General features: G+C 36.4%; 2 protein-coding genes across 4 annotated transcripts; both read left to right on the forward strand.

The window, feature by feature from the left end:
- The first annotated feature begins 5,335 nt into the window (after window positions 1-5,335).
- wfdc1 (WAP four-disulfide core domain 1) lies at window positions 5,336-16,526 on the forward strand. Of its 3 annotated transcripts, XM_058751596.1 has the most exons (7): window positions 5,336-5,749; window positions 12,522-12,717; window positions 12,928-13,011; window positions 15,073-15,213; window positions 15,428-15,478; window positions 15,584-15,647; window positions 15,724-16,526. In XM_058751596.1, exons 1-6 carry the CDS (start codon window positions 5,630-5,632, stop codon window positions 15,640-15,642), a joined length of 651 nt encoding a protein of 216 aa, XP_058607579.1. In that variant the 5' UTR covers window positions 5,336-5,629; the 3' UTR covers window positions 15,643-15,647; window positions 15,724-16,526. The 3 variants fall into 3 exon arrangements, with proteins under 3 accessions (XP_058607579.1, XP_058607580.1, XP_058607581.1); XM_058751597.1 differs by lacking the exon at window positions 15,428-15,478; XM_058751598.1 differs by lacking the exon at window positions 12,928-13,011.
- Window positions 16,527-17,190: 664 nt separating this feature from the next.
- utp4 (UTP4 small subunit processome component) lies at window positions 17,191-26,219 on the forward strand. Its single transcript, XM_058752436.1, has 17 exons — window positions 17,191-17,318; window positions 17,645-17,817; window positions 17,960-18,148; window positions 18,615-18,699; window positions 18,794-18,883; window positions 18,990-19,201; window positions 19,855-20,026; window positions 20,135-20,226; window positions 20,306-20,402; window positions 23,876-23,940; window positions 24,104-24,226; window positions 24,384-24,540; window positions 24,930-25,036; window positions 25,124-25,219; window positions 25,321-25,506; window positions 25,622-25,732; window positions 25,820-26,219. The coding sequence occupies exons 2-17, from the start codon at window positions 17,659-17,661 to the stop codon at window positions 25,934-25,936; spliced, it is 2,058 nt and encodes a 685-aa protein (XP_058608419.1). The 5' UTR covers window positions 17,191-17,318; window positions 17,645-17,658; the 3' UTR covers window positions 25,937-26,219.
- The last annotated feature ends 829 nt before the right edge of the window (window positions 26,220-27,048 follow it).

Below are 27,048 nucleotides of genomic sequence, written 5' to 3' on the forward strand. Positions count from 1 at the left end.
TAAGTGTAGCTTTTGAGGCCACTGTGTCTATTATTCATCCTTATGGCCATTTAACCTTCGGCGTTTGATGTTTCATAAAAAGTTATATCAGTGGGATATGTATTATGAATGAAAAAGATGCACTATGCAGTGAGCCAGACAAAGGAGACATACTGCTTACAGAGAGAGTGAACTTCAAAGCAGCGAGGAATCAAAGTTGGAGAAGAAAAATCTGGAAAGCTGGAGGGATTATACTGGATACAACCCAAGAGGTGTAGTTCTTCTCCTTTTACCTCTCTCTCGCTCTCTCTTTTTCTCATTTTCTGCCCTGTTTTGGGTGGGCTTAATGGGGTCAAATGAGAGGGGTTGTCCTGAACAGAATTGATAGGAACAGCTGTGGAGAGGTTGGTATGAACCTATGAGAACTGATACAGACTGCTGTGGCTCTAATATGGAAATTCAATTTTTGGTGTATTTGAAAAAATATTTACCTGCAGGAAAATTATTATAATTCTGCTAGAATTGGTTAAAAGATTCAGACCGTTGTGTAACATTCAAGTGTCTGACAACACGCACACTCAAGCCCACATCACCTGCGCCTACTTGCAAGAATCAAAGGTATCTGTTTCAAAGGGAGAGACATAAAAAGAGAGAATGGAACTTTTTAGCATTTTTTCTTGCAAATATATTGTATTTCTTTCCGGAGCACAGTAAGGTCAGCCCCCTATATTCAAGAAAGCTTATTTCCACAATACACCAATCATGTTGTACAGATAATAAAAGGAAACAACCTCACAAACACTGGCAATTTTCAAGATGAGCAACATTAGAGCACAGAAACATGCTCAGGTTTTTCTCACACATCAGACTGAATTTTACAGTCACATGGTTCACACTTACTCAGCAGATGCAGAGAAAGCTCTATCTGATCATTATACAGGTGCTGGTCATATAATTAGAATATCATCAAAAAGTTGATTTATTTCACTAATTCCATTCAAAAAGTGAAACTTGTATATTATATTCATTCATTACACACAGACTGATACATTTCAAATGTTTATTTCTTTTCATTTGATGATTAGAGCTTACAGCTCATGAAAGTCAAAAATCAGTATCTCAAAATATTAGAATATTTACATTTGAGTTTGAATAAATGACCATCCCTACAGTATAAATTCTGGGTATCTCTTGTTCTTTGAAACCACAGTAATGGGGAAGACTGCTGACTTGTTACACACTGAAGACTGTTACACATAACACATTAATACGCTTCTATTATTCAAATCCGTTAAAGGATTGTTAGGCTGCATTAATTAGATCAACCGGAACCGGGAACACTCCCCATAACACACGATGTACTCGTTACATCGTAAGTTGAATGGCATCTACGCTAATATTTGTCTGTTTCTTTCCTAGTCTGTTTCTCAGTCCGTATCCGATCAGATGGTGGATCAGCACCAAGAGATGATGTCTACAGCCCTGATCGTCAGTGGAGACAAGGACACCCAGATGACCCCCAGAGATATATCTCCAGATATATCAACCAAAAATAACAAAATAACTAAAATATAATAAAATACCTAACTACATAATACTACTATTGTTAGAAATTGCAACAAAATTAAAATAGAAATATAAACTTTTGAACTGCGGGTTTCGTCTGGTCAGAGGAGAACTGGCCCCCCGACTGAGCCTGGTTTCTCCCAAGGTTTTTTTTTCTCCATTCTGTCACAGAGGGAGTTTTGGTTCCTTGCCGCTGTCGCCTCTGGCTTGCTCAGTTGGGGACACTTAATTTCTAGCGATTATCGCCGATTTGATTGCACAGATACTATTTAAACTAAACTGAGCTAGACAATGACATCTCTGAATTCAATAATGAAATACATTTAACTGAAAATTTAAAATTGAGTGTTTAATCTTATCATTATACATTACTGACACTCTATCCTCCAATTTGATACTGTTAAGTGCTTTGACACAATCTGTATTGTAAAAGCGCTATATAAATAAAGGTGACTTGACTTGACTTGACTTGGCAATGATCCAGAAGACGAACATTGACACCCTCCACAAAGAGGGTAAGTCACAGAAGGTCATTACTGAAAGGTGTGGCTGTTTACAGAGTGCTGTATCAAAGCATATTAAATGCAAAGTTGACTGGAAGGAAGAATTTGGGTAGGAAAAGGTGCACAAGCAACAGGGATGACCGCAAGCTTGAGAATACAGTCAAGCAAAGCCGATTGAAACACTTGGGAGAGCTTCACAAGGAGAGAACTGAAGCTGGAGTCAGTGCATCAAGAGTCACCACGCTCAGATGTCTTCAGGAAAAGTTTCCACAGTCAGAGATGATTTGGGCTGCCATGTCATCTGCTGGTGTTGGTCCACTGTGTTTTCTGATGTCCACAGTCAACGCAGCCATCGACCAGGAAATTTTAGAGCACTTTATGCTTCCTTCTGTTGACAAGCTTTATGGAGATGCTGATTTCATTTTCCAGCAGGACTTGGCACCTGCCCACACTGCCAAAGGTACCAAAAGCTGGTTCAATGACCATGGTGTTACTGTGCTTGATTGGCCAGCAAACTCGCCTGACCTGAACCCCATAGAGAATCTATGGGGTATTGTCAAGAGGAAGATGAGAGACACCAGACCCAACAATGCAGATGAGCTGAAGGCCACTATCAGAGCAACCTGGGCTCTCATAACACCTGAGCAGTGCCACAGACTGATCGACTCCATGCCACGCCGCATTGCTGCAGTAATTCAGGCAAAAGGAGCCCCAACTAAGTATTGAGTGCTGTACATGCTCATACTTTTCATTTTCATACTTTTCAGTTGGCCAAGATTTCTAAAAATCCTTTCTTTGTATTGGTCTTAAGTAATATTCTAATATTTTGAGATACTGATTTTTGACTTTCATGAGCTGTAAGCTCTAATCATCAAAATTAAAAGAAATAAACATTTGAAATATATCAGTCTGTGTGTAATGAATGAATATAATATACAAGTTTCACTTTTTGAATGAAATTAGTGAAATAAATCAACTTTTTGATGATATTCTAATTATATGACCAGCACCTGTAAAAGTGTTCGTTTCATTGTGAGGCTGTGTTCCTGGTCTGATCTTTGCAGATCCTCAGCAGGTTGGAGACTGATTGTATCAGAGCTCCACAAAAATCATAAAAATCATTGATCAAAGGAATTAGAGCAGCTGCGCATCAGATGACACATGTGCATTCACTTCATTTATTGCAGTCCTGCCATACAGGTGTTTTTTATGCAGATTTATTCTCTAGCCATTCTTTCTAACATTTGTTATTCATTTGTCCTGCAAGTTTTATGAATTTGAGTGAAAAAAACAGGACTGTGTACTCTAGCTAGTAATTACGAATGCAATATTTCAAAACACTTTTATCAATAGACTACAAAATTTTGGCATGCTGTTTAGCTTTTAGTGTTTATGTAGGCTATTTGATTATTATTTGAAGGTAAAATGAAGTAATTCAGTAGCATTATAATTTAAAAGGATAGTTCACCAAAAAAATGAAAATTCTGTCATTAATTTACTCATCCTCATGTTGTTTCAAACCCATAAAAACCGCATCGAATACTGACACAGATAAGAAGTTGTTGTTGAATTGTTGAATTAAGTCATAATTTTTGTTTTCTTTGCACACAAAATGTATTCTCGAAGCTTCCTAAAATTACGTTTGAACCACTTACTACCTTTCTGGGCCTAGAACATGTCTGTTGCCTTGCTGTCAATGCAGGGTCAGAAAACACTCGGATTTCATCAAAAATATATTGTAAATGAATGAAGGTCATGCAGGTTTGGAATGACATGAGGGTACATAATGACAGAATTTTCTTTTTTGGGTTACCTATCCTTAACTAACAAAAATTGTCTAAAAGAATTAATAAATAGGGCAAAAAATTACACTTGAAACAGTTAACCCTGGGTCACTCTAAACTGTGCCAGTGATTGGACGAATGCATATGTGTGTACATATTGGCTGGCTGTAGCCTTGCACATCAAAACTGTACTATCAAGTTTTACCTGAATGGACTTTTCAGTGGACTATAAAGGTAAGTTCAATCTACGTGTTTTCTGTCACCATTTGACATTTTCCACCTCAAACACTGAAAAGACTGTTCATACAAAGCGCTGTGTTTCCGTGACTCAACAAAGCACGTGAATATGAGGCTCGCGATTGGCTGTATGTTGGCAGCAACAATCTAACACCTTAAATTTAAATATTGCAAGAAATAGTCCGAAATGTGAGATTAAAGGCTGCAATTACCTCTTTTAACAAGCTTACCTTTAGTCGGGGTTAAATTTAGAACGACTATAACCTAGGCTTATGCACAGTGTGAAAAGCCCTAAACACTGCACATTTCTGCTGTTAAACCGTCCAGAACATTGCCTCATAAACTTCCAATGCAAATCTGTGCACACCATTTTGGGTGTTTTTACAAGTCCAAATTACTGCTTTGTAACAAATGTACATTCTGTAAATTGCATAAATACCTGACTATATTAATATCACTTGTAACTGTTCCATTCATTTTAATAGAAAACATAAATCTGAAATATGAGATAAACAGACACATGTTGTGATACTATTATTATTATTATTATTATTTAATTTTAAGAAACAGATATATTTACCTATGGGATATAATAAAATTTCCTGAATCTTTTTTTTTCCCCAGTAAATATATAGCCTATTTCGTCTAAACCCTGAAATCTTCACAGGTGTCTTCATCCAGTAAAAGTAGTGGTGTTAAAGGTTAAAATGGACTTGGCATTCCTTAGTTTTTTTCAGCCCCTGCAGCAGGGGTGCAGAAGGGTACAGAGAGTGTGGGGCTGGAGGCGGGATGTCCTACTTTAGGAGGGAACGTGAATTTTCAAAGACTGGTGGCCCCTTCCTCAGAATTCACCACATGCTTTCATTCTTTCTGCTTGTTCACCCGGTTTGTTTTATCCCGTGCAAATGAGCACACACACGCACAGATTACAGGGAAACCTCAGGATAATTGTGCTAGGAATAACTTTTTTCTTAAGACACAAGCAAATATGTGAAATATGAGATTTTCTGCTGTTCTTTTTTTTTTTTTTTGCATAGGCCTACTTCACAGATGTATTTTCCAGATGAAGACACAAGTTTGTCATAAAATTACTTGATAAAGATGCCTGGCCAAAGGAAGTGTAAGAAAATCTCATTCCCCTAACTTTGTCTTTTCGTCCTCCTCTTTCCCTCCCTCTCTTCTCATTCCCTCCCTCCCTCTCTCAGAGTAACCATGTGCTTTTCGTGTCAGTAGACACATTTAACCCTCTCCTCAGAATAACCGATGCATAGATAGCTGTCTCTTTTTCTTTTTCTCTTTCTTTTTCTTTGACTTCTCCTCCTCTCACTTCTCCTTTTGTAGTGTTCTTTATATGTTTTTTTTCTGCAGCTTTTGTCCTCTTTATGGCTCTGGAAACTCTCCTGTAGAGGAATTTATGTAACTGCAACAGGACAGAGACACCTTAAGCACATACATGCTGGAGGAAGCCACAACATAAGCTCTTCCAACGGAAACAACTTCAAAAGTCTGAGGATTGTTGGGAGAGAAGAAGAAGGACAATCAGGCTGAAAAAGTGGTACCATGCCGGGCAGTCAGATCCGGACTGGGTTTGTGCCGGTTCTGCTGGTCTGTTTCTTTCTGCTGTTGGCATCTGGTCCAGGGAATGCACGCATGATCAGGAAGAGGGGGCTCAACCAGAAGGTAAGGATTCAGTGTGTGTGTGTGTGTGTGTGTGTGTGTGCACATGTGTTGGACACCAGAGGCCTCTTAGGCTCAGCAAGGCTGCATTTATTTGATAAGCGGTCACTTTCTTGAAATTAAAATCTTATGTCTTTAAGTGGAAGAAATGTAGACTACTGGTCAAAAGTGTGGAGTTGGTACCATTTTTTAATATTTTTGAAAGAAGCCTTTTATGCTCACCAAGGCTGCATTTATTTGATCAGAAATAAAGTATAATAGTAATATTGTGAAATATTATTACAATTTAAAAAAAAAAAATTTTCAGCAATTTTCAGCATCATTTCTCCAGTCTTTAGTGTCACATGATTATTCTGAAATCATTTTAATATGCTAATTTGCTGCTCAAGAACATTCATTTTTATTATCAGTCCGGTTTTGCTGCTTAAAAATGTTGATGAAACTATGATATACTTTGTTATCTTTTATACTGTATTCTTTATTATTATTGCAATAAAAAATTTACAAAAAAAATTAAAATAAAATAAAAACTATGATATACTTTTCTTTAGGATTCATTAATGAATAGAAAGTTTAAAATAACAGCATTTATTTAAAATAGAAATCTTTTGTAATATTATAAATCTCTTTGCTGTCACTTTTGATCAATTTAATGAATGTTTGTTGAATATAAGTATTAATTAAAAAAAACAAAACAAAAAAAAAACATTGAATTGTAGTGTATAGTATTATTTTTTTATTATATACTACCATGGTACCATGTTTGGCTATATTCATGTACTATAATATTTTGATCATGGTACTTCAAAGAATACCATTGCATTACCATGGTGCCATTTCACATGTTTTTTTGTTTTTATGCATTTTCATGATTTTATTTTCAGATTACCATATGCAGCAAATATGCTATGAAAAGAATTTAGCATGCAGATATGCACTCTAGTTTGATATCTGATGTACACTTGAGCAGGAAAATGGTCATACCGTGGCACTCTTTGGCCCTTTGTTGTTAGTGAAGGCAGTGTTGGCAGAAGTTGGCATCTGTGAGCCTTTAAGAGTTTTTAGGTCCATTATACAGTGAAAAAAACGTAATGAATACACTGTGTCTCTGTGACTCCAGTGGAGTTGCTGTGGTTACGGCTGAATACTCAGATGTATGTAGTGTGTGTGTGTGTGTGTGTGTCTGTGTGTGTGCACGCAACAGAGGCAGAGGGATTTCAGGCGGGAAGTTTCTGGGCCTCTGCTCATTAGTCCTGATAAGCATAGGTTTGATTGATAACAATTAACAAGGGATGGCAAGATGGAATTTGCACCGGATGGATATCCCTTCCCAACTGACTGAGTTCCAGTGTCATTCTGATTACGGCTCTACTGTGAAATTACAGATTGACAAGATTTACAAACAAATCCATTCACATGCCACAGGAAATGGACCGTGCCCAAAGTAACCTCTCTGTTACATTATCATACATCTTCTTTCTGGTTTTGTCCTTAAAAGTCCTTTTATACTCATTTTCAATTGATTCATTTTTCTTTCCGTGTGACATTATGACAAGTAAGATCTGCTTCCTTCCCTAGCTGTCCTCTCTTTCTCACTCTCTCTTTCTGCGGAGTCATTGTGAACTGATGGTGCATGGATAGACACACAGTACAGTGCTGATATAGCAATAAATCATAATTAGGTTCACATTGAGGGTAATTGAGATCATTCCACTGATGTGACCTCTCTCTAAGAAAAACAGCAATAACAGGGGTCAGAGAAGTAGGTGAGCTGTGCCTCACTTTCGGGGTTTTGTAACAGTATTGTTGTGGGAGAGAGAAAGTGGGGTTGAGCCAGCATTCTGCTGAGCTGGATTTTCTGGGTGGGCCTGAAGCAGTCCAACTGGCTCCCAGCTCACTCGTGACTGCGAAGCATGGACTGTTTATCCTTTCAAAGCATTTGTGTTTGGTAAAAATGCTTGTGGCTGAGCATTTCAGGCTTTCGTGAATACCTCAGAATCAGAATCACAGTGTAGTCAATCCATGAGGGTTTGCGTTGCTAAAGTACAAAGGTATGGTTATAAAGCTAAATATTTCTCATTGATCTTTGTAAAGATAGTCGTCACAAAAAGCTTTTTTTCTGCAGAACATGTAAAGGCATGTGAGGGGGTCATCTCAGCTCGGCTGTACCCTCACAACCCCATCAATCTCTGAGCACAGTGATGACTAACAGGCCAAGGGAGAACGCTTTAAAAGCTGACAGAAATGATGACAGATGTGTTAGAGCTACTTGTCAACAACCTCCTGAGGTGATGTGAAGTGTCTGTCATCCTCTTTCAGGTTGTATTTGCTCATAGACTCTAAATCAAAGATTGCAGTGTCTGCTTTCATGGCAGGTTATTTCAGTCTGGATAGTGTTAATGTTTTAAACCGTACAGAACTTTTGTAAGATATTAAACATTATTTTGCAGCTTAAATGATTCAATTAACACCCTGGAACTTATGAGAAACTTCATCATTCTGTGTTAAAGAAGCTCATTTGAAACTGTAGTTTATCAAGCTACAAGCTAATAACAAAAATGTACTACATGGAAGCCATTTAGGCAGTCAATATCTTTATATAAGTATTAGCATCATATGATATTAAATATTTTATATTCAGAGAAATATTTATGTGGCACTTGAGAGACAGGGCAGATGGGGAGGTTTCTGTAACGCTTCGGGTGTGATAAAATATGACCAAAAATATGAGTTTTTACCAAAAGTTATAGTGTAAGTTCTTAGGGAAGCATTGTGGTGTTTCAAATCTAGCTAATATCCAACATGAGATCAGGCTAAAGCAGTTGAACAGCAGTCATGAGTTCTGTTGCAGAGAGGGTTCAACAGTAATCCCAGTCAGCTGAGGAGACCACGTTCAACAACACAACACATTTATTTTGTAATGTTTAGATAAAATACGTGAATGTTTCATTAAAGACTTATTTCTAAAGATTCAATTTGTGTCTGATTGACACTACATAATGCACTTTACCATTAATTTAAACAACGCCTATTACAATTAATTTAAGGGGAAGGAAAATAATGTTTCTAACAAATATAGTTTACTGAATGAAGGGGCTGCTACATTTCTTCAAAGAGTTCAGGGATTACTGTAATTTATCAGGGTTTATCAGGAAAAGAGGTGAAAGACTGAAACGAGTGACCTTCACCCTGCCCCTCATCAAGCTTTCTGTTTCCATCTTTAGATCTGTCAATCATCTACAAGTCCCGTCCTACTCACTCCACTCACTTCAGACTGAGCCAAGTCACCGAAGCACCTAAGAAGCTGTAAAATACCCAGAACTCGGCAGGAAATGAACGTGCAGACGTCTAGACTTAAATCACAGCTCACTGGTGGAACTTGGAGAGAGAGAGAGGAAAGGGGGCTCTTTAGTTTTCCTCTCGTAATTATCTTAATGATTGCTTGGAAGACCACACTACAGAGTGCTAAGTATGTCAACATGTATTTAGTTCAAATCTTATTGTCCATACTAGGGGCCTCAAGTCAGTGAACCTGAAGGATGTAGAGCAGTAACAGGGTGGAGCATTTAAATGGGAAATGAAGGATATTTTGTGGCTCCTTGGAGGGTGAGGGAGTGTAATTTTGCAGTTCTTAACCCAGGCTGCTCTTAGTTAACTGTGCAGGCATTTTTCCCCAAACATGAAAGAAAAAATGAGAAAAAAATATAGATTTTGGGTCCACACTCTGTATAGATCTCTTTTACAGTATGTTGCTTACACGTGTGTTAAAACACAGCATCAAACGAACAAAGTTCCTGTGCTGTTAATAGAAGTATCAGTATTGTTGCCTGATCAACAATCAGAGGACTGGAAGAAACTGTTATATAAGCTACTGATATCTTCTATGCAGGAACAGAGGATCTAGGAGAGATAAGCAGAAAGTCATATACTACGCAGCATCAGGGGACCTATTCCAGACAGGAAGAGCACACTACCACTTCCTCTCGGCCTCATCCAGAGACACTTGGGAAAATATAATCTGTATGTTAGATAAGCAAAGGCAGACTGATCTTAACAGTCACTGATATTTTTATTGTCAGCACTGGTAAAACAGCACGCTGAATTACTGTCATGTTGACGGCAGTGATAAATCATAAAATATTGATCTAAACTTCATGAGTTGCATTTCTGTTATGCAACAGATACATTCATGAAGGTATCAAAGAAAGACAGGTTTATATATGTGACCTTGGACCACAAAACCGAAAAGCTGAATGAATTAATAAGCTTTCCATTGATTTATGGTTTGTTAGAATAGGACGCTATATACAACTATTTGAATATCTGGAATCTGAATCTGCAAATAAATCAAAATATTGAGAAAATCACCTTTAAAGTTGTCCAAATTAAGTCCTTGAAATGCATATTACTAATTGAAAATTAAGTTTTGATATATATATATATATATATATATATATATATATATATATATATATATATATATATATATATATATATATATATATATATATATATAATTATTATTTATTTATTTTTAGGAAATTTACAAAATATCTACATACAGCAAATAAGCATATTACAATGATTTCTGAAGGACCATGTGACATTATAGACTGGAGTAATGAAGCTTTTTCATCACAGGAATAAATTACATTTTAAAATATATTAAAATAGAAAACAATTATTTTGAATTGTAATAATATTTCACAATATTACTTTTCTTTTCTGTATTTTTGATCAAATAAATGCAGCCTTTGTGTGAGCAAAAGAGGCTTATTTCAAAAATCTTACTAACTTCATTTTTGGTAAGATTTTAGTAACTTTTAAGTGGTAGTGAATATATTAAATGATAACTGCATTTCATTTTTCTTGTACATTGTAAAAAGAAAATAAAATTGAATCTAGCCTAATTGCAAAAACAACGGGGCAAATGGGCTTATGCCAGACATTTGCTTTTATTTTAACAGTTTGTTCGAAAGCAAAGCTCCAGACTTGCCAAGTGAACATGCTGAGTTTTTAAGATGCATGCAGTTCACAAACCCATAATTTAATTAGTAAACAAAATCACAGCCACATTTCGACTTGGGCCCTAATAAAAGGCTCTGTGGAGAAGAATGAAGTGCTGAATACCAGCTGATGCGTGTCTGCATTCTAAACAGCTCTGTTCTGGAGTTTCAACAGAGTAGCAAGAGAACTGATGAGCTTAAGTAGTGTTGAAACGTAAAAAGAAAACCAAGAGCGAGAGAATGGAGGAGGTCTCTCAGAACAAAATGCACCCCTAAACAGTACCTCTGGTGCAAACTGAAACCTGGCTCAGGCAGATCTATGAGCCCATTGAAGAACCCATGGGAGGAAGAAAGGGAGAAAGAAAACCAGAGTAGAAAGGCCCAGACTTGGATGAAAAGCCTTTTTTTCTAACCCAGCATCTCTGTGAGAGGTATTATGTTCCTGAACAGTGTACCTGTTATATTAACAGTGCTAAATAAGAGAAAACTGTGTCACAGGCTATTATAGATGTCATCCATGGGAACTGTATATCAGACAGATATTCCAACTTGAAACCAATGTTCTCGATTAGGCCGATTGTTTTGTACAAGTTTTTTTTGTTTTCTTGGTGGAAGCTTTAAAATAATATACATAACACACACAGGAGTGGACAAAAGTTTGGAATAATTGAGATCTTTAAATGTTTTCTTTTATGCTTACCAAGGCTGCAATTTTTTGATCAAAAACCCAGTAAAACAATAATATTGTGAAATATTATTACAATTTAAAATAAGTTTTTGTTTGAATATATTTTAAAATTACATTTATTTCTGTGAAGGCAAAGTTCACACCAGGAAAGTCCGCTAGTTCACTTGCCTTGGTCCGGACCAAATACAATGTTGATTTTTTTTTTTTTGGTTTGGTGCGGTTCGCTTTCACACTGCCCTTTTTGCAAGTGAACCAGAAACTGTAAACAAAACCACACGTGTGCTCAAGGTCATCCATTCATTGGTTTATCCATTCAACCGTACCAGAGTTCATTTGGAAGCGGACCGAGACCACCTCTTCAGCTGGGTCTCGGTACGGTTGTTTGGTCCGCACTCGAGTGCAATTGCTGTGTTCACACCTGCCCAAAAGATCAGCACCAAAGGGGGGAAACGAACTTGAGTTTGATTCAATCGAACCAAACAAGATAGGTGTGAACACACCAAATTTTCAGCAGCCATTACTCCAGGTACTCTTCAGGTCACATGATCCTTCAGAAATCATTCTAATATACTGATTTGGTGCTTAATTATTAATAACAGTTGTTATTATTATCAATGTTGAAAACCGTTTTTGCTGAAATGTTTTTGTGAAAGCCATAATACAGGATTCCTGAAGTTCTTTAAACAACATTTATTTGAAATATATGTTTTCCTGTAACAATATAAATGTGCTTTCAGTTACTTTTGATAAATTTAATGCATCCTTGCTGAATAACATTATTGTATACTAAACATAGTATATCATGTGTTCGAAAAACATATTAAGCAGCAAAACTGTTTTCAAATAAGAACTGTTTCTTGAGCACCAAATCAGCATATTAGAATGATTTCTGAAGAATCACGTGACACTGAAGACTGGAGTAGTAATGCTGAAAATTCTATTTTGCATCACAGGAATAATTAACATTTAAACATGTGTTCAGAAAGGATGTAATCATTTGTCACAATATTATTATTCTTTCAAAAACATAAAAAAAATTGTGATAATATACCCTTACATATGTTATCTATCAATCTGTCAGGACTATGAGTACCCCAACCATCCTCAGACCGCTCAGCACCAGAAGAACGACCGCTGTCCTCCGCCACCGCAGATGCTGCCCGAGCGAGCCTGTGAGGTGCCGGGCTGCCGGTCCGATTCTGAGTGTGAGAGACACAAACGGTGCTGTTACAATGGCTGCATCTACGCCTGCCTGGAGTCAGTGCAACCTCCACCCGGTGAGAAAACATACCATGATCTGCTCTGAAATCAGTACATGCAACAGACACACATATCCGGTTTAGCATTTCTACAAGGCATAGTGCTAATGGATTTTAAAATGAATTGATCCTCTCGTGAGGCGCGAGTTACTCAGCTGGATGTGTATACGGTGAATCATGAGTGCATTTAGCCATACTGATATTGTGTATTGATTTCTTATTGCTCAGTGCTGGACTGGTTGGTGCAGCCCAAGCCGCGGTGGTTAGGAGGGAACGGCTGGCTTTTAGATGGGCCAGAAGAAGTTCTGCAGGGTGGGTATCAATTAATCAATGATTGTATACTGACTCACCATTAAATGTAGTTTGGAGCAATAATAAAAACCCTTAATAGACCTTAGTCACGGTAGACGCCATATTGACTTTTCCACAAATGAAAACAAGGCTTTGAGGGATAGACTTACAGTATTTACGATGGCATGTGCTGTGTAAAGGTCCTAGATCACATGGAACAGCTTTCAAAGCTGTTTTCTGGAGTTTTGTGTACTGAAAGTCTTCAATGCAGTTAATAGAATTGGTATGTTCAATCCATTGAACAGACTGTACTTCTATCCCTCACAGTGTTGTTTTCATTCCCATCAAAAATTCAACTTGGAGCAACCCCAACTACCCTGAGGCTTATTCATATCTAAAAATCTATAAAAAATAAGCAATTATCATGAAATTATTATACAGTTAATCTCTGCAGTCAGCAGTCTAAATTAGCACTGAGGATGTATATAGTAAGTCGCATTGGCATGCCGACACCTCATGACAATGCTGATTGGCTGATGGCACCACAAGAGCGCGCACAGTCCCAGGCTCTTCATTAGCAACTGTCCTGCCAGGTTTGGCTGGTTAACAAGATCCATTTGGCTCCTTCTAGTAGAAGTTGTAAGTACACCTACATCTGACAGCAAAACGTATCTTTCTTCATAGACAGCAGGTTAAAAGTAGCCACATATTCTGACAAATCGAAAATATTTCATTATATTATAATGTATTAAAGTTTCCAAATGGGGGTTTGTGAGAGAACTGCAGGAGGTTTCATGAAAAGCAAATCAATACTTAAATCATAAAAATATAATGCATAATCAAAGAAAAATATAAACAATTCCAAATTAAACATATAATAATAAAATAATAAAAATTAAGTATTTTAGAATATATAAACATTTTATTTGCTTATCTGCATGTTATGTGACCATTAGCCTCCATCAGAGAAATCTGAACTGCTGTTCAGAAACTGACTGTTAATTATTTAAATGTTGTTAAATTATTTAAATATTCATTTTAAATCTGAGGGGTTAAGGGGTTTCAGCTGACTCCTTTCCTTCTTCTCAAGGACTTACAAATATATACAGTCAAACCAAAAATTATTCAGACACCAGATATAATTTTTGATATTTTTTTTTTTTTTTTACTAGTGGGTGCAGGGCACTATAGTTCATTTATGTAAATGAGGATAGCAAAATAAAGTAAACATATTATACATATTATATACAAACATTCTTCATACAGTGGACTAGAAGTAAAACTGATAAAAAATTGGAGACCTGACCATGTGTTTTTTTTTTTTCTTTAATTGCTAATGCGACCTTTTTACACACCAGACTGAACAAAATTAAGCATTGCTTGGTAATTGGTTGACCTAAATTGGTATAATCTAATAGTGTAGTTAAATTTAACAGCTGATCTAATTCATTACATACCTTTCTATCAAAGCTATCTGACATTATCAAGATGAAATTGTTCTGACAGTTTAACTGTTCTTAAGTTCTTGTTCTAAGAGTTCTTGTCATATTGTATTTCCATTTTCTAAACTGTGATAATGTGAGAAATGTAGAAGGTGTCTGAATAAATTTTGTTTTGACTGTATAATACCTGGAGAAAACTATCCAGAAGGATCTAACTGGCCTATGCTGACCAGCACAACCTTGACCCCTCACTATTATTACTTAAAGGGATAGTTTACCCAAAAATGAAAATTCTGTCATTAATTACTCACCCTCATGTTCGTTCATCTTTGGAATACAAATTAAGATATTTTTGATGAAATCCATGAGCTTTCTGACCCTGCGTAGACAGCAACACAACCGACATGTTCAGAAAGGTAGTAAGGACATTGTTAAATTAATCCAACACTGCCATCTGTAGGTGGTTTACTATTATTACTGAACCAAGTATGAAACACAAGGTTTACATGAACACTTTGCCCGCAATAAAACATTCTGGTGCTTAAACCAATAAATTATATTGTGTATCATAACACACTGGTAGTTGCTTGAACATAGATGTACATAGTGGAACACAGCAGTAACTTGTCTTTATGTGTAGCTGAGGCCTGCAGCACCACAGAGGATGGAGATGAACCTTTGCTCTGCCCAACTGGTTACGAGTGCCACATTATCAACCCGGGAAACCCCTCAGCTGGGATCCCAAACCGAGGCCAGTGCATCAAACAGCGTGGAAACTCAGGTCTGAAGGGGCTCCTTCATCCAAACTTTCATTCATACATCCATCACTCCATCCACTCACACGTTATGCATTGTGTAGGTTATATAGTATGGTGGTTATAAACATTGTTTCAGAAAACATCTAAATAAGCTTACATTCACACATTCAACAGTAGATTGCATAATTAGTATATTTAAATAAAAATATTAAACACATTTAACTGTTCTCCCTCTAGATGGACGTAGCCTGAGACACAAGTCCTTCAAAGATTACAAGGATTATTTAGGTTAGTACGACCACCAATTTATTTTGTGTTTCAGCTGTAGGAAAGGGAAGAATAAAAGCAGCCATTATTAATAGAATGACAATGAATTTAATCTTTATTCTTCAGGAAGTAACTCCAACAATGCAGTGAGCTATGAGAAAAATCAGCACAAGCATTTGGGCTGAGACAGGTGAGTTGAATTTCACCACTGAATCCTAACTTTTTTGTGATTTAATGTATTAAAGAGGCACTTTTTTCTCATTTAGGTTCCATTTTGGAGGACTGAAGTAACCAGTAACCGCTAACCCTTATACCTGAACCCCAACCATCAAATCCAACAGAACTGCACAAGCCTTTCTCTTCAGCGTAAACCAGAGATCGGTTCAAATCTAGTGCTCTTTTTTTTTTTAGGTGCTTAAGGTGGAGTGACAGAAATGCAAAGCTAAAATTTCCTACCTCTTATAAAAGCCAAAAACAGACCACAGAAAGTATCAAAGAACTTATACAATAATATGTCTTCTACATATGCTTACTTTGGGTAAAAAGCAGAATTAACTATGTGAGTTGTGTTAAAGGAAGATATTTTGTGTGTTTTTTATGCTGCTGAGTCTGAACTTTTTTTCACTTTAAATACCAAAAACAGCTAGTTAATGTATGCTTACTACTCTCAGTTATTGTGTGGATTTAAATTTTGGTACAGAAGTGCTCCATAAAGACTTCAATTCCATATCACACAACTATGTTTCTCCTTTGAAGTTAAAAAAAAAAAAAATTCAAAACCTTGTTTCATGTGTTTAGGTGCTTGCCTCAACTAGCTCACCATAACCAAGCAAACAGTTAAATTCCAGCTGTGCTCTATCACTGCAAGCTATTTGTTTTTCATATGGTGCTCCAATCAATAACTGTGGTTGTTGTTGTTTACTCATTGTGCAGGTCTGTGTTTTACTCTACTGCTCTCTGATAAGCTATACGAGTCTGACGAGTGGGATAAACCACAATACAGCTTTCAGTAAAGCAAATTATTTGAAACTGGTGCTGCATATACTGCCTTGTAATTACAAATAAAACATTTGACAAAATATATCTGTGTCATGTTCATGTGTATATACATGGTGTGGTACTGCGGTGTCTGAGCTCAGCTAAAGAAAGAAATCTCCTTTAAATTTATTTACAAATCATTATTTACATAAATTTAAAAAGGTAAATATATAAATAGGACCTTCTGTAATAACTCTCATGAAACCAACTTTATTCAGTTATTTTGTTGTCATACATTTATTAATTAGGGTAAACTATATAGTGTTTAAGACCCTTCTCACTTTTATGGGAAGTAGGCTACGTTTAAACTTCACTGATTATCATGAAGAAGATTTACTAACGTATAAGATTTACGTAATAGTAGCTATATTATTTTTTGTAGTTATTTTTTTTTCTTTTTTTCACCCTCGATTTGACTGTTTGTAAGTTAAGTGGTTTAAAATATATTATACATACGGATTGTTAAAACATATATTGTTATACATTTTATATGTGTAATATTTGCAATTTAACAAAAACTGAATAAAGTTAACGTTTCTATATCTTTACACTCACACACGTAACTTTGATTCTAAAGCTTATTTGTGTAATTAAATTGTAGCTACATTGTAATTATAGTTTTAACTGCCATAATGCACTAATATAATATCGAAACAATATTATACTGTCTGTTTTATTTTTTCGCGGGACCTTTATTTTTTTTTTTTTAGGAAGCTTCCCTTCCGGGTCAGGGGTAACCAACGTGGTGTATCTTGCAGCTCAACGTGTGCGCTGCTTCTGAGTGGTAAAACATCTGAAAGAAAGTAATAAATAAGTAAAGAAGGTAAGGAAAGAGATTGTCGTTTTGAATTTGAATTCTGTTTTTCTCGGGTCATACGGCTTGTATGTGCCACCTAAATCAATAGTTAACCTAACTTCAGAAAGACATTTTCAGAGACAAGCCAAAACATGATGCGCTTAGTCGAATTGTCAAATAAATTAGCAAATTATGATATATAAACCGTTACATTTGCAGTTATAGAAACATCTAGGCTCCTCATGTTGTTCGGGATCTCTGTAGTGACCAGTAACGTTATGCACTGATTCAACTATTTGATCAAAATAGCAGACTCTTCTTTGATTAAAACAATGTTCTCATGATGTCTACAGGTCTCAGATCAGCGATGGGGGAGTTTAAAGTTCACCGCGTTCGGTTCTTTGACTATATTCCGTCGGGAATAAGAGCCTTGGCTTTCAATCGAGATACTGAAAGGATGGCTGTGGCGAGGATTGATGGATCAGTGGAGGTTTTCCACTGTTCAGACAGATTTTTCCAAGAAAAGGTACGTTCAGTCATATTTATCAAATTGATGCTCATAAGACAGCTCTGTCTTAGTTTTGGGGACCAGAGCTACTGTGATAAAATGTTTTTTGATCAGCAGACAGTTTGTTAAAGATGCTTAATTATGTTTCTAATGTCCACAGATCATCCCTGGCAGAGAGCAGTGTGGGACTGAAGGTCTGTCCTGGGTTGGGGAGCGTCTGTTCAGTGCAGGACTAAACGGTGGAATAACCGAGTATGACCTGACAAACCAGAAAGTGAAATACACCATAGATGCATATGGAGGGCCAATCTGGACTATTACAGGCAATCAACAAGGAACACACTTAGCGGTATGTTTACTATGTGTACAGTAACAAAAATCAGCCACAGTTAATGTATGAATGTCATTGCATTAGATAGTGAAATCAATTTAAAAACAAATGCTTATTTTAAGGTAAGATAATGCAAGGAAACACTTGTGATAAAGACGTATGCATAATTGTATTGAATGTGCACTTGTAGTGTACTTCGAATCTAAAAATTATATGTAAAAAAGCCTTACTTGCATATTATAAATAAAATAATATAAATAAAAACACCACTTAATGGTATTTAAAGAGAGTACATTTTCTCTTATTAATCACTCTTAATTATCACTTTTCAACTTCAGTTGTTTGCATTTAAAATCAATTTAATTGTAAATAAATATTACATTCTTGTTAATTATACTCCAGTCGTAAGTACTGTTTAATGTAAGTTTAAGTGTACTTCAGAAAAAGAAGCTTGTTCAGTTTTTGTGTTTTTACCTTTTTGTAGGTTGGTTGTGAAGACGGAACTGTGAAACTGTTTGAAGTGAATGAAGACAAAATACAGTTTGAGAGAAATCTGGATAGGCAAAAAAGTAAGATTGTGGTCATATTTGAAACTTTCAGATGAATGTCATGATTTGTTATTGTATTTTTAAAAAACTGAACATCTGATTACCTGTTCTATAGGCCGCATCATCTCTCTGTCCTGGCACCCATCAGGCTCCAAAATTGCAGCTGGAATGATTGATATGATCCAGATATTTAATGTAGAGACAGGTAAACGGCGTCATTCCTCCAGAATGCATTACTGTAGTCAGTTATGAAGAGTTAGTAGTAGAACTGGAAAATATTAATGTAATCAAGTGTTTAATATGTTTTCTAGGCCACTCTATACACAGGATGCTGGCTGACAGAGGGGTCGGGACATCCCAAAGTAAGGAGTGCGTGGTGTGGGGTGTGGTCTACCTCTCGGATGGGACAATCATCAGTGGAGACTCTGTGGGAATGGTCAAATTGTGGGATGATCAAACTGGTACACTGATCAAAAGCCATAATGTCACAAAATGTGATGTGCTGGCATTATCAGTCTCTCAGGTGAGAAAAATGCTGCGTGTTTGCGAGCAAATGTTACAGTTTCACGTTTATGACTTTATTCACTACTGCTCAAAACTTCATTAAGTCAAGATATTTTTTAAGGTTTTTGAAAGAGAGGCTGTATTTATTTGATCAACTCTTTCGATCTACTCTCAGAGGCTGAATTTATTTGATCAAAAATACTGTAAAAACAGTAAAACTGTGAAATATTACAGTTTATACAATTTTCCTTTTGAATATACTTTAAAATGTAATGTATTTTCTGTGATGGCAAAGCTGAATTCTCATCAGTGTCACATGATCCTTCAGAAATCATTCTAAAATGCTGATTTAGTACTCTAGAAACATTTCTTATTATTATCAATGTTAAAAAAAAGTTACGCTGCTAAATATTTTTGTGGAAACCGTGTTCTTGAATCTTTGATTAATAACGTGTTTAAAAGCAGAAATAGGAATGCTTTTTAACATTAAAAATATTTACTGCCAACTTTGATTTAAGTGTCCTTGTTGAATAAAAGTGTTAATTTATTTTAAAAAATTAAAAATAAATTAATTTTTCCAAACCTGAAATCTTTCTCATAATAGAATACAAGACATACTTTAATAATACGAACATGATAACATCTTATCTTATTGTACCTCTTGAATGACAGAATGAGGACAGCCTTGTTGCCGGGACATCAGAAGGAACTGTGGTACAGTTCCAGTTCGTCTCTGTGGTTTTGGGAAAGGATGACAAAGAATGGGTCAGAACCAGAACCTTTAAGAACCACACGCATGACATCAGAGCTGTGGAGGAGATCACGACGGCTGTGGTTTCAGGAGGTGAGTTTATTCCTAGATGATTCAAACACAGCTCACTCCATCACACACATTATCATATGACTGAAGTATTTTTGTTTAAAATAGTTTAAACGAGCATTCTCGTCTCAGGTATGGATGCACAGCTGGTCGTGAGACCTTTATTGGACAAGATCGAAGTGAGGTCAGCTGCATCGGCTTTGAGGAAGATTCACTTTCCACATGTGAGTATTGTGAAATTGTGACTTTCACATAGGCAACATGTTTGTAGTTGATTCTTGATGGGAGGGACTTTTTGTGCAGAGGAGACTGGTGTCCTGTGCGAGGAAGTCAGGCCTGATGCTTTTCCAGTACCCTGGTCATCTCGAGCTTTGGAGACTAGGGGAGAGTGAAGGAAAAGGTGAGAATGATATTCCATGTGATCCTTGATATAGAATACCAGTTAAAAGTTTGGAAACTCCTAATCATTTTTTACAATTAGTATTTTAGAAAAATAGTAAAGTAATTACAGTGGGAAAATTGTTTATTTGATCCCCTGCTGATCAGTTTGCCCACTGACAAAGAAATTATCAGTTTATAATTTTAGTGGTAGGTTTATTTGAACAGTGAGAGACAGAATAACAACAAAACAATCCAGAAAAACTGATTGATTTGCATTTTAATGAGTGAAATAAGTATTTGATCCCCTATCAATCAGCAAGATTTCTGGCTCCCAGGTGTCTTTTATACAGGTTAGGAGGACACTCTTAAAGGGAGTGTCTTCTAATCTCAGCTTGTTACCTGTAGAAAACGCACCTGTCCACAGAAGCTATCAATCAATCAGATTCTAAACTGTCCACCATGGCCAAGACCAAAGAGCTGTCCAAGGATGTCAGGGATTATACAAGCCCGTCTGAAATTTGCCAGTGATTCAGAGGAGAACTGGGTGAAAGTGTTATGGTCAGATGAGACCAAAATCCAGCTCTTTGGCATCAACTCAACTCGCTGTGTTTGGAGGAGGAGGAATGCTGCCTATGACCCCAAGAACACCATCCTCACCGTCAAACATTGTAACGGTGGCCCACCCAAAACAAAGAATTTTAACTTGGATTAAACCTTTACAGTTTATCTTCTAGATTCGGGCGCCAGATAGAATTTAACCTACCAATTAGAATTAATTTCCAACTTTAAACCAGGATAACTGAAACCACCAATTACACACACCGAAAGAAAATGTCAACACAAAATAAAAGAATCATAACATTCAAAGGTGTAGAGGTGAAATTGTAATGAATATTGTTCAATTATCACAAAAACAATTCAGTTTGCACAATGATTAACACGGTCACACTTAAACAGAGTCCTCAGATGTAGCATCAACTTATTTAGTTCATGAATCGAAAGTTTGTCACAGAAGGAAACTTCATAGAAACATATCAATATTGGACTCTCAGTTTCAATGATCACAGTATTCACCAATCATGAGTTCAAAATCATCAGTTTCAAAAGAAAACAACAACAAATTTGTATATGTTTGCGCGTTGTTCGTGTGTAATGTATGTGTGCAAAACGCTACCAAACGGCTGCGTAGGGAAACTTGTAGGAAGTCGAAGAGGAGGACGTGAGTTTAGAGAGTACCTGAGTCTTTGTTGAAATCAGCATGTGTAGTGAGAAGAGCTGAAAGTGCAGCGGATACGCTGACTTTGTCCAGGAAACACGGAACACACCTTGGATTGGGAAAAAACCCCGCCATGAGATTCGACCACACGCAGGCTGCGTCAGCGTCAGATCCGCGAGTCAGACCAAACTGGTTAACAACTCCTCGTCCGCACCAGGAACAGGAACCGGCAATGCTCTGCCCCAAGAACCGGCCAAGCCCCGCAGTCTGTAGGCTACCAGGAAGGATCCGAAGTACGGCAAGTATTTGTTTTGCTTGCCGCTGTTAAACTCTCATGCCACTAACTCAACAAACGCCACTCACTCTTGACCACAACCGTCTTTTTTATGGCACCTCATTATACTCGGCCTCTTATACCAGCCCCCTCTCCTCATTTCTATTTCCTCTTTTATACACAGATCCTCACTTACGTTTCTGTGACGTCAATTTTATCTCTCTTGTGATTGGTAAGATTGGTTCATTTATGTGCGGTTCGTGCAAAACGAACTCGTCACAACATGGAGGTGGAAACATTATGCTTTGGGAGTGTTTTTCTGCTAAGGGGACAGGACAACTGCACCGCATCAAAGGGACGATGTACCGTCAGGGCCAGGGCATTGAAAATGGGTCGTGGATGGGTATTCCAGCATAACAATGACCCAAAACACACGGCCAAGGCAACAAAGGAGTGTCTCAAGAAGAAGCACATTAAGGTCCTGCAGTGGCCTAGTCATAATCCCATAGAAAATCTGTGGAGGAAGCTGAAGGTTCGATTTGCTAAACGTCAGCCTCGAAACCTTAATGACATAAGGACAAAATCCCTCCTGAGATGTGTGCAAACCTGGTGGCCAACTACAAGAAACGTCTGACCTTTGTGATTGCCAACAAGGGTTTTGCCACCAAGTCATGTTTTGCGAAGGGGTCAAATACTTATTTCACTCATTAAAATGCAAATCAATTTATAACTTTTTTGAAATGTGTTTTTCTGGATTTTTTTGGTTTTTCACTGTTCAAAAAAACCTACCATTTAAAATTTATAGACTGATCATTTCTTTGTCATTGGAGCATTTTGTACGTTTGCCCATCGGGACAAGACCACGGGAATCAGATAAGCCCTTTACACAATCTGACATGGCTGCGGTTGGAATTGAACTGCGGGTTTCGTCTGGTCAGAGGAGAACTGGCCCCCGACTGAGCTTGGTTTCTCCCTTCTGTCACAGAGGGAGTTTTGGTTCCTTGCCACTGTCGCCTCTGGCTTGCTCAGTTGGGGACACTTAATTTCTAGTGATTATCGTCGATTTGATTGCACAGATACTATTTAAACTAAACTGAGCTAGACAATGACATCTCTGAATTCAATAATGAAATGCCTTTAACTGAAAATTGAGTGTTTAATCTTATCATTATACATTACTGACACTCTATCCTCCAATTTGATACTGTTAAGTGCTTTGACACAATCTGTATTGTTAAAAGCACTATATAAATAAAGGTGACTTGACTTGACAAAATCAGCAGGGGATCAAATAATTTCTTCCCCCGCTGTAAAAGCTATGAAATGGCATAAGTGGAAATAAGGAAATTAAACTACCATTCAAACCTTTTGGGTTAGTAAGGTTCTTTTTTTTTCCTGAGAGAAGTAATGCTTTTATTCAGCAAGGGTGCAATAAATTGATCAAAACTGACAGTTATTTATTATTATTATTACTATTATTACAAGACAATTATTACAAGACAATTATAATGATACAAAAGATTTTTATTTCAAATAAATGCTGTTCTTCTGAACATTAATAAAAGAATCCTGAAAAACTATTTTTGTATTACGTTACAAATGTAACAAATGGCATTTTATAATATATTAAAATAGAAAATTTTATTTTAATAATATTTCATATTATTACTGTTTTTGCTGTAATTTTATCAAATAAAAGCAGCCTTTGTTCATTTTTAGCTTTGTCTTCATGACATTCATTCTGAAATGCTTTTATACAACATTCCCATACTTTTTATTTCTGGTCCAACTCATGTTGGAATGTTTTATAAAACTAATATCAAGCAGAAAAGCATAAGTCTTTAAATGAGAAAATATTTAAAATGATGAGAAACAAGTTTAGTCAAGTGTCTTGTCTTAGACTCTTAGACTTTTGACTGATAACACATAATTTCTCGTGTTGACTTTTGTATGAAATGCCGATTTCTTTTGTGTTGTTAACCATTGTTTCTTCTGTTGTCAGGCCTACCAGGAAGCAGTTTATTTGTAAAAAGAAATCCAGAGAAGCTGCTTCATTTGAAAGTGAAGGTAGAGTGCTTGTTTTGAAAATTGTCATTTTAAACATCAAAATTGATTAAAATAATTTCACAGAATATCTATATATCAAAGTAATCTGTAAAAATTGGAAGTTGTGACATCCATAGTGGTGCTGAAATGAATGAAATGATTGAGCTGTGATGTTTATCTGTAGGGTGAAGATCATATCCACTGCAGTGCCGTGTCTCCCTGTGGAGAATGGATTGTGTACTCCACAGCCAGCAGTCTACGGCTCTACAGGCTACACTGTGACAATAACAACATCAGCATCACCAAGGTACTGTAGATTTCCACAGAGCTGCATGAAAACACATTACATGCTTTTGATGCATGCTAAAGAAATGCGTAGATTTTCGTTGAATTTGAAGAATTTGATGACCTCAGATGAAAACTGATTAAATAGTAGACCAACATAATTTTTTCTCTTCTTTCAGATATCCAAACTTCCAAAGGTACTAAGCTCAGCCAATCAGCTTTGCTTCTCCTCAGACTCCTCCCATTTGATTTCCGCCTCCACACAGTCATCAGTGCACTTAGTTTCTCTCAGCCAAGCAGGATGCAAGTTTGTGGGCACCCTTAAACCTAAGTCAGGTGAGAGGACTATAGGGTTTTGGTGTGAAAATGTTAGTTTTATAATTAATACTTTATTTTCCAAGGTTGCATTAAGTTGATTGAAAATGCCAGTAAAAGCATTTACATGTAATGTTGCAAAAGATTTATATTTCAAATAAATGCTGTTCTTTTGAACTTTTATTCATTCACGAATCCTGAAAAATAAATAAGAATCACAATTTCCAAAAATATTAAGCAACACGACTGTTTTCATAAACTGGAGTAATGATATTAAAATAGAAAACTGTTATTTTAAATTGCAGCAACATTTCACATTATTACTATTTTACTGTATTTTGATCAAGTAAATGCAGAAGTATAAGAGAGTTCCTCCAAAAACTTTCCAAAAATCATTTGTCCTCCTCCAGGTTCCCATCAGGCCATTCACTTATTAGCTACAAGTGAGGATGGCAAATGGTTGGCCTCTGCAAGCAGTGACCACGATGTTCACATCTACAACCTGCAGACACGGAAGGTGTGTTATACGACCACAGTGTTTGTATAACCTTATGTAAACATTTGACAGAAGATGGATGATTAACAACGACCTCATATGTTTCAGGCTCATTGCACAGTTCCTGTATACAGTTCTGCTGTCACCGCCATGGGCATTCACCCAACAACAAACTGTCTGTTCATGATGTATGCAGATCAACAGGTAATCACTGAGCTTTTATCACAACCTCTATTGAATAGCGTAAGGGTGACGAAGTAGGTTTGATTGTATTTCTTGGTCTCATGTGTTCTTGTTCACCACAGATGTGTGAGTATTCCATAGAGCAGAAACAGTACACGGATTGGAGCAGAACGGTGCAGAGGAAGGGCCTTCATCGCCTCTGGTTGGAAAGAGACACACCGTGTCTCAATGTGATGTTCAATCCACAAAATCCATCCCATGTTATCCTGCATGATACATACATGATCTGCATCATTGACCAAAGCCTGGTGAGACAGACACTGGTTTACATGGTTAAGAGGCTAATATTTCTAATGTTGGTAGTTAAATTTATTTATTTTTTTTTAATGTATTAGTTTTATTTTATGTTTGTTCCTTTTCTAGCCACTGCCTGATGATAAAACTCAGTTCTACAATCAGCTGACTCTGAAGAGCCTCCCAGAAGAGCAGAGGAAATCTCACAGCCATGCTTTTAAACTCTGCAAGAACTTCAAGGTGCGTGTGAGCCACATACAGGTTTATTTTTTTATTTTCTAAAATTTTGGATAATTTTTTTTATACTACCCTCTTTCTGTTATTTAGGATATCCTGTGTGTTGAGCTGATGTCGGATCAGTCTCTGGTGGTGGTTGAGCGCCCTCTAGAGGACGTCGCCGCTCAGTTACCTGCACCCATCAAACAAAAGAAATTTGCCACATAAGGATAAATCTACGGAGCCCTGCACATGACACGCAAGAAAAAAATAAGTAAATCGTGTGCACAATTTATAAATCGAGGGAACGAAATAGTAAATCGTGCACACGATTTAGCCTACAATTTTTTTTCTTACATGTCATGTGCGAGGCTCCGTATAAACCTTTGTATCTGTATGTGTGTGTGGCCTCAGTGAGGAAGTGTGTTTTTATTAAGAGACTGCAAATTGTTCCCTGTTTCCCCCAATGTAAAAACTGCTGTGACAGTATTAAAAAGAAATATTTACTGTACCTGCTGTGTTGGTCTTTTGTCTAGATAAGTTAAGTTTGATATCTTGAGGTATGTTCTTCTGATGTTGTTATTCTTGATGATAAGAAAGTTAATAAAACAAGAAGTTTTAGTAATTAAAATAAAGCTGAAATAATAAATGGAAAGAAAAAAAAGGAAAAGAGAAAAACTTACAAAATTACTGAAACAAGTTTAAGCTGAAGTACTAAAATTACTTATTTTAAAAACTAATAAACATTAAAGTTAGATTCAAATAAATATTTAAAAACAATTGAAAGTGACAAAAGTGCATTACAAAAAAATAAACTAAAATGAAAATACAAGCAAATATTTACAAATACTATAATGAAATCAGTATAAATAATACTAAACGCTGCATGACATCTCAGGTATTACATGTATCATCAGCACTTCATTCATTTCACCACTATGTAAAAGATGACAATATGACAGTACTAAATTATTACCTTATTTCTGTCATTGTATTTATTACATTGTAACAATACATAATATAAGATATTTCAAAGATTCAATGGCAGGGGAAAAAATAATAAAAGCAGATATAAGAAATTTAACCATTTATATTTATATTGCAATTATTTAATATGTATGCCAATATAGCCACATTTTATTAAAATTTTATATCAGCCTGGTTTCTGAATATTTGCCTTATTGCTACGTTTATGATAATTAAGGTCTGTGGTTACCATTTTGAACAGGCTTTTCACTTTTCTTTTCTTTTTTTTGCTCACACAGCCATACCTGAAGCGTCAGTTCAAAGCAATGACTCTGAAATGTAGGTTATATTTACTTAGTTTATTTAAACGGATT

This window comes from Onychostoma macrolepis, chromosome 18, assembly GCF_012432095.1.
Source record: "Onychostoma macrolepis isolate SWU-2019 chromosome 18, ASM1243209v1, whole genome shotgun sequence".
Taxonomy (NCBI): Eukaryota; Metazoa; Chordata; class Actinopteri; order Cypriniformes; family Cyprinidae; genus Onychostoma; species Onychostoma macrolepis.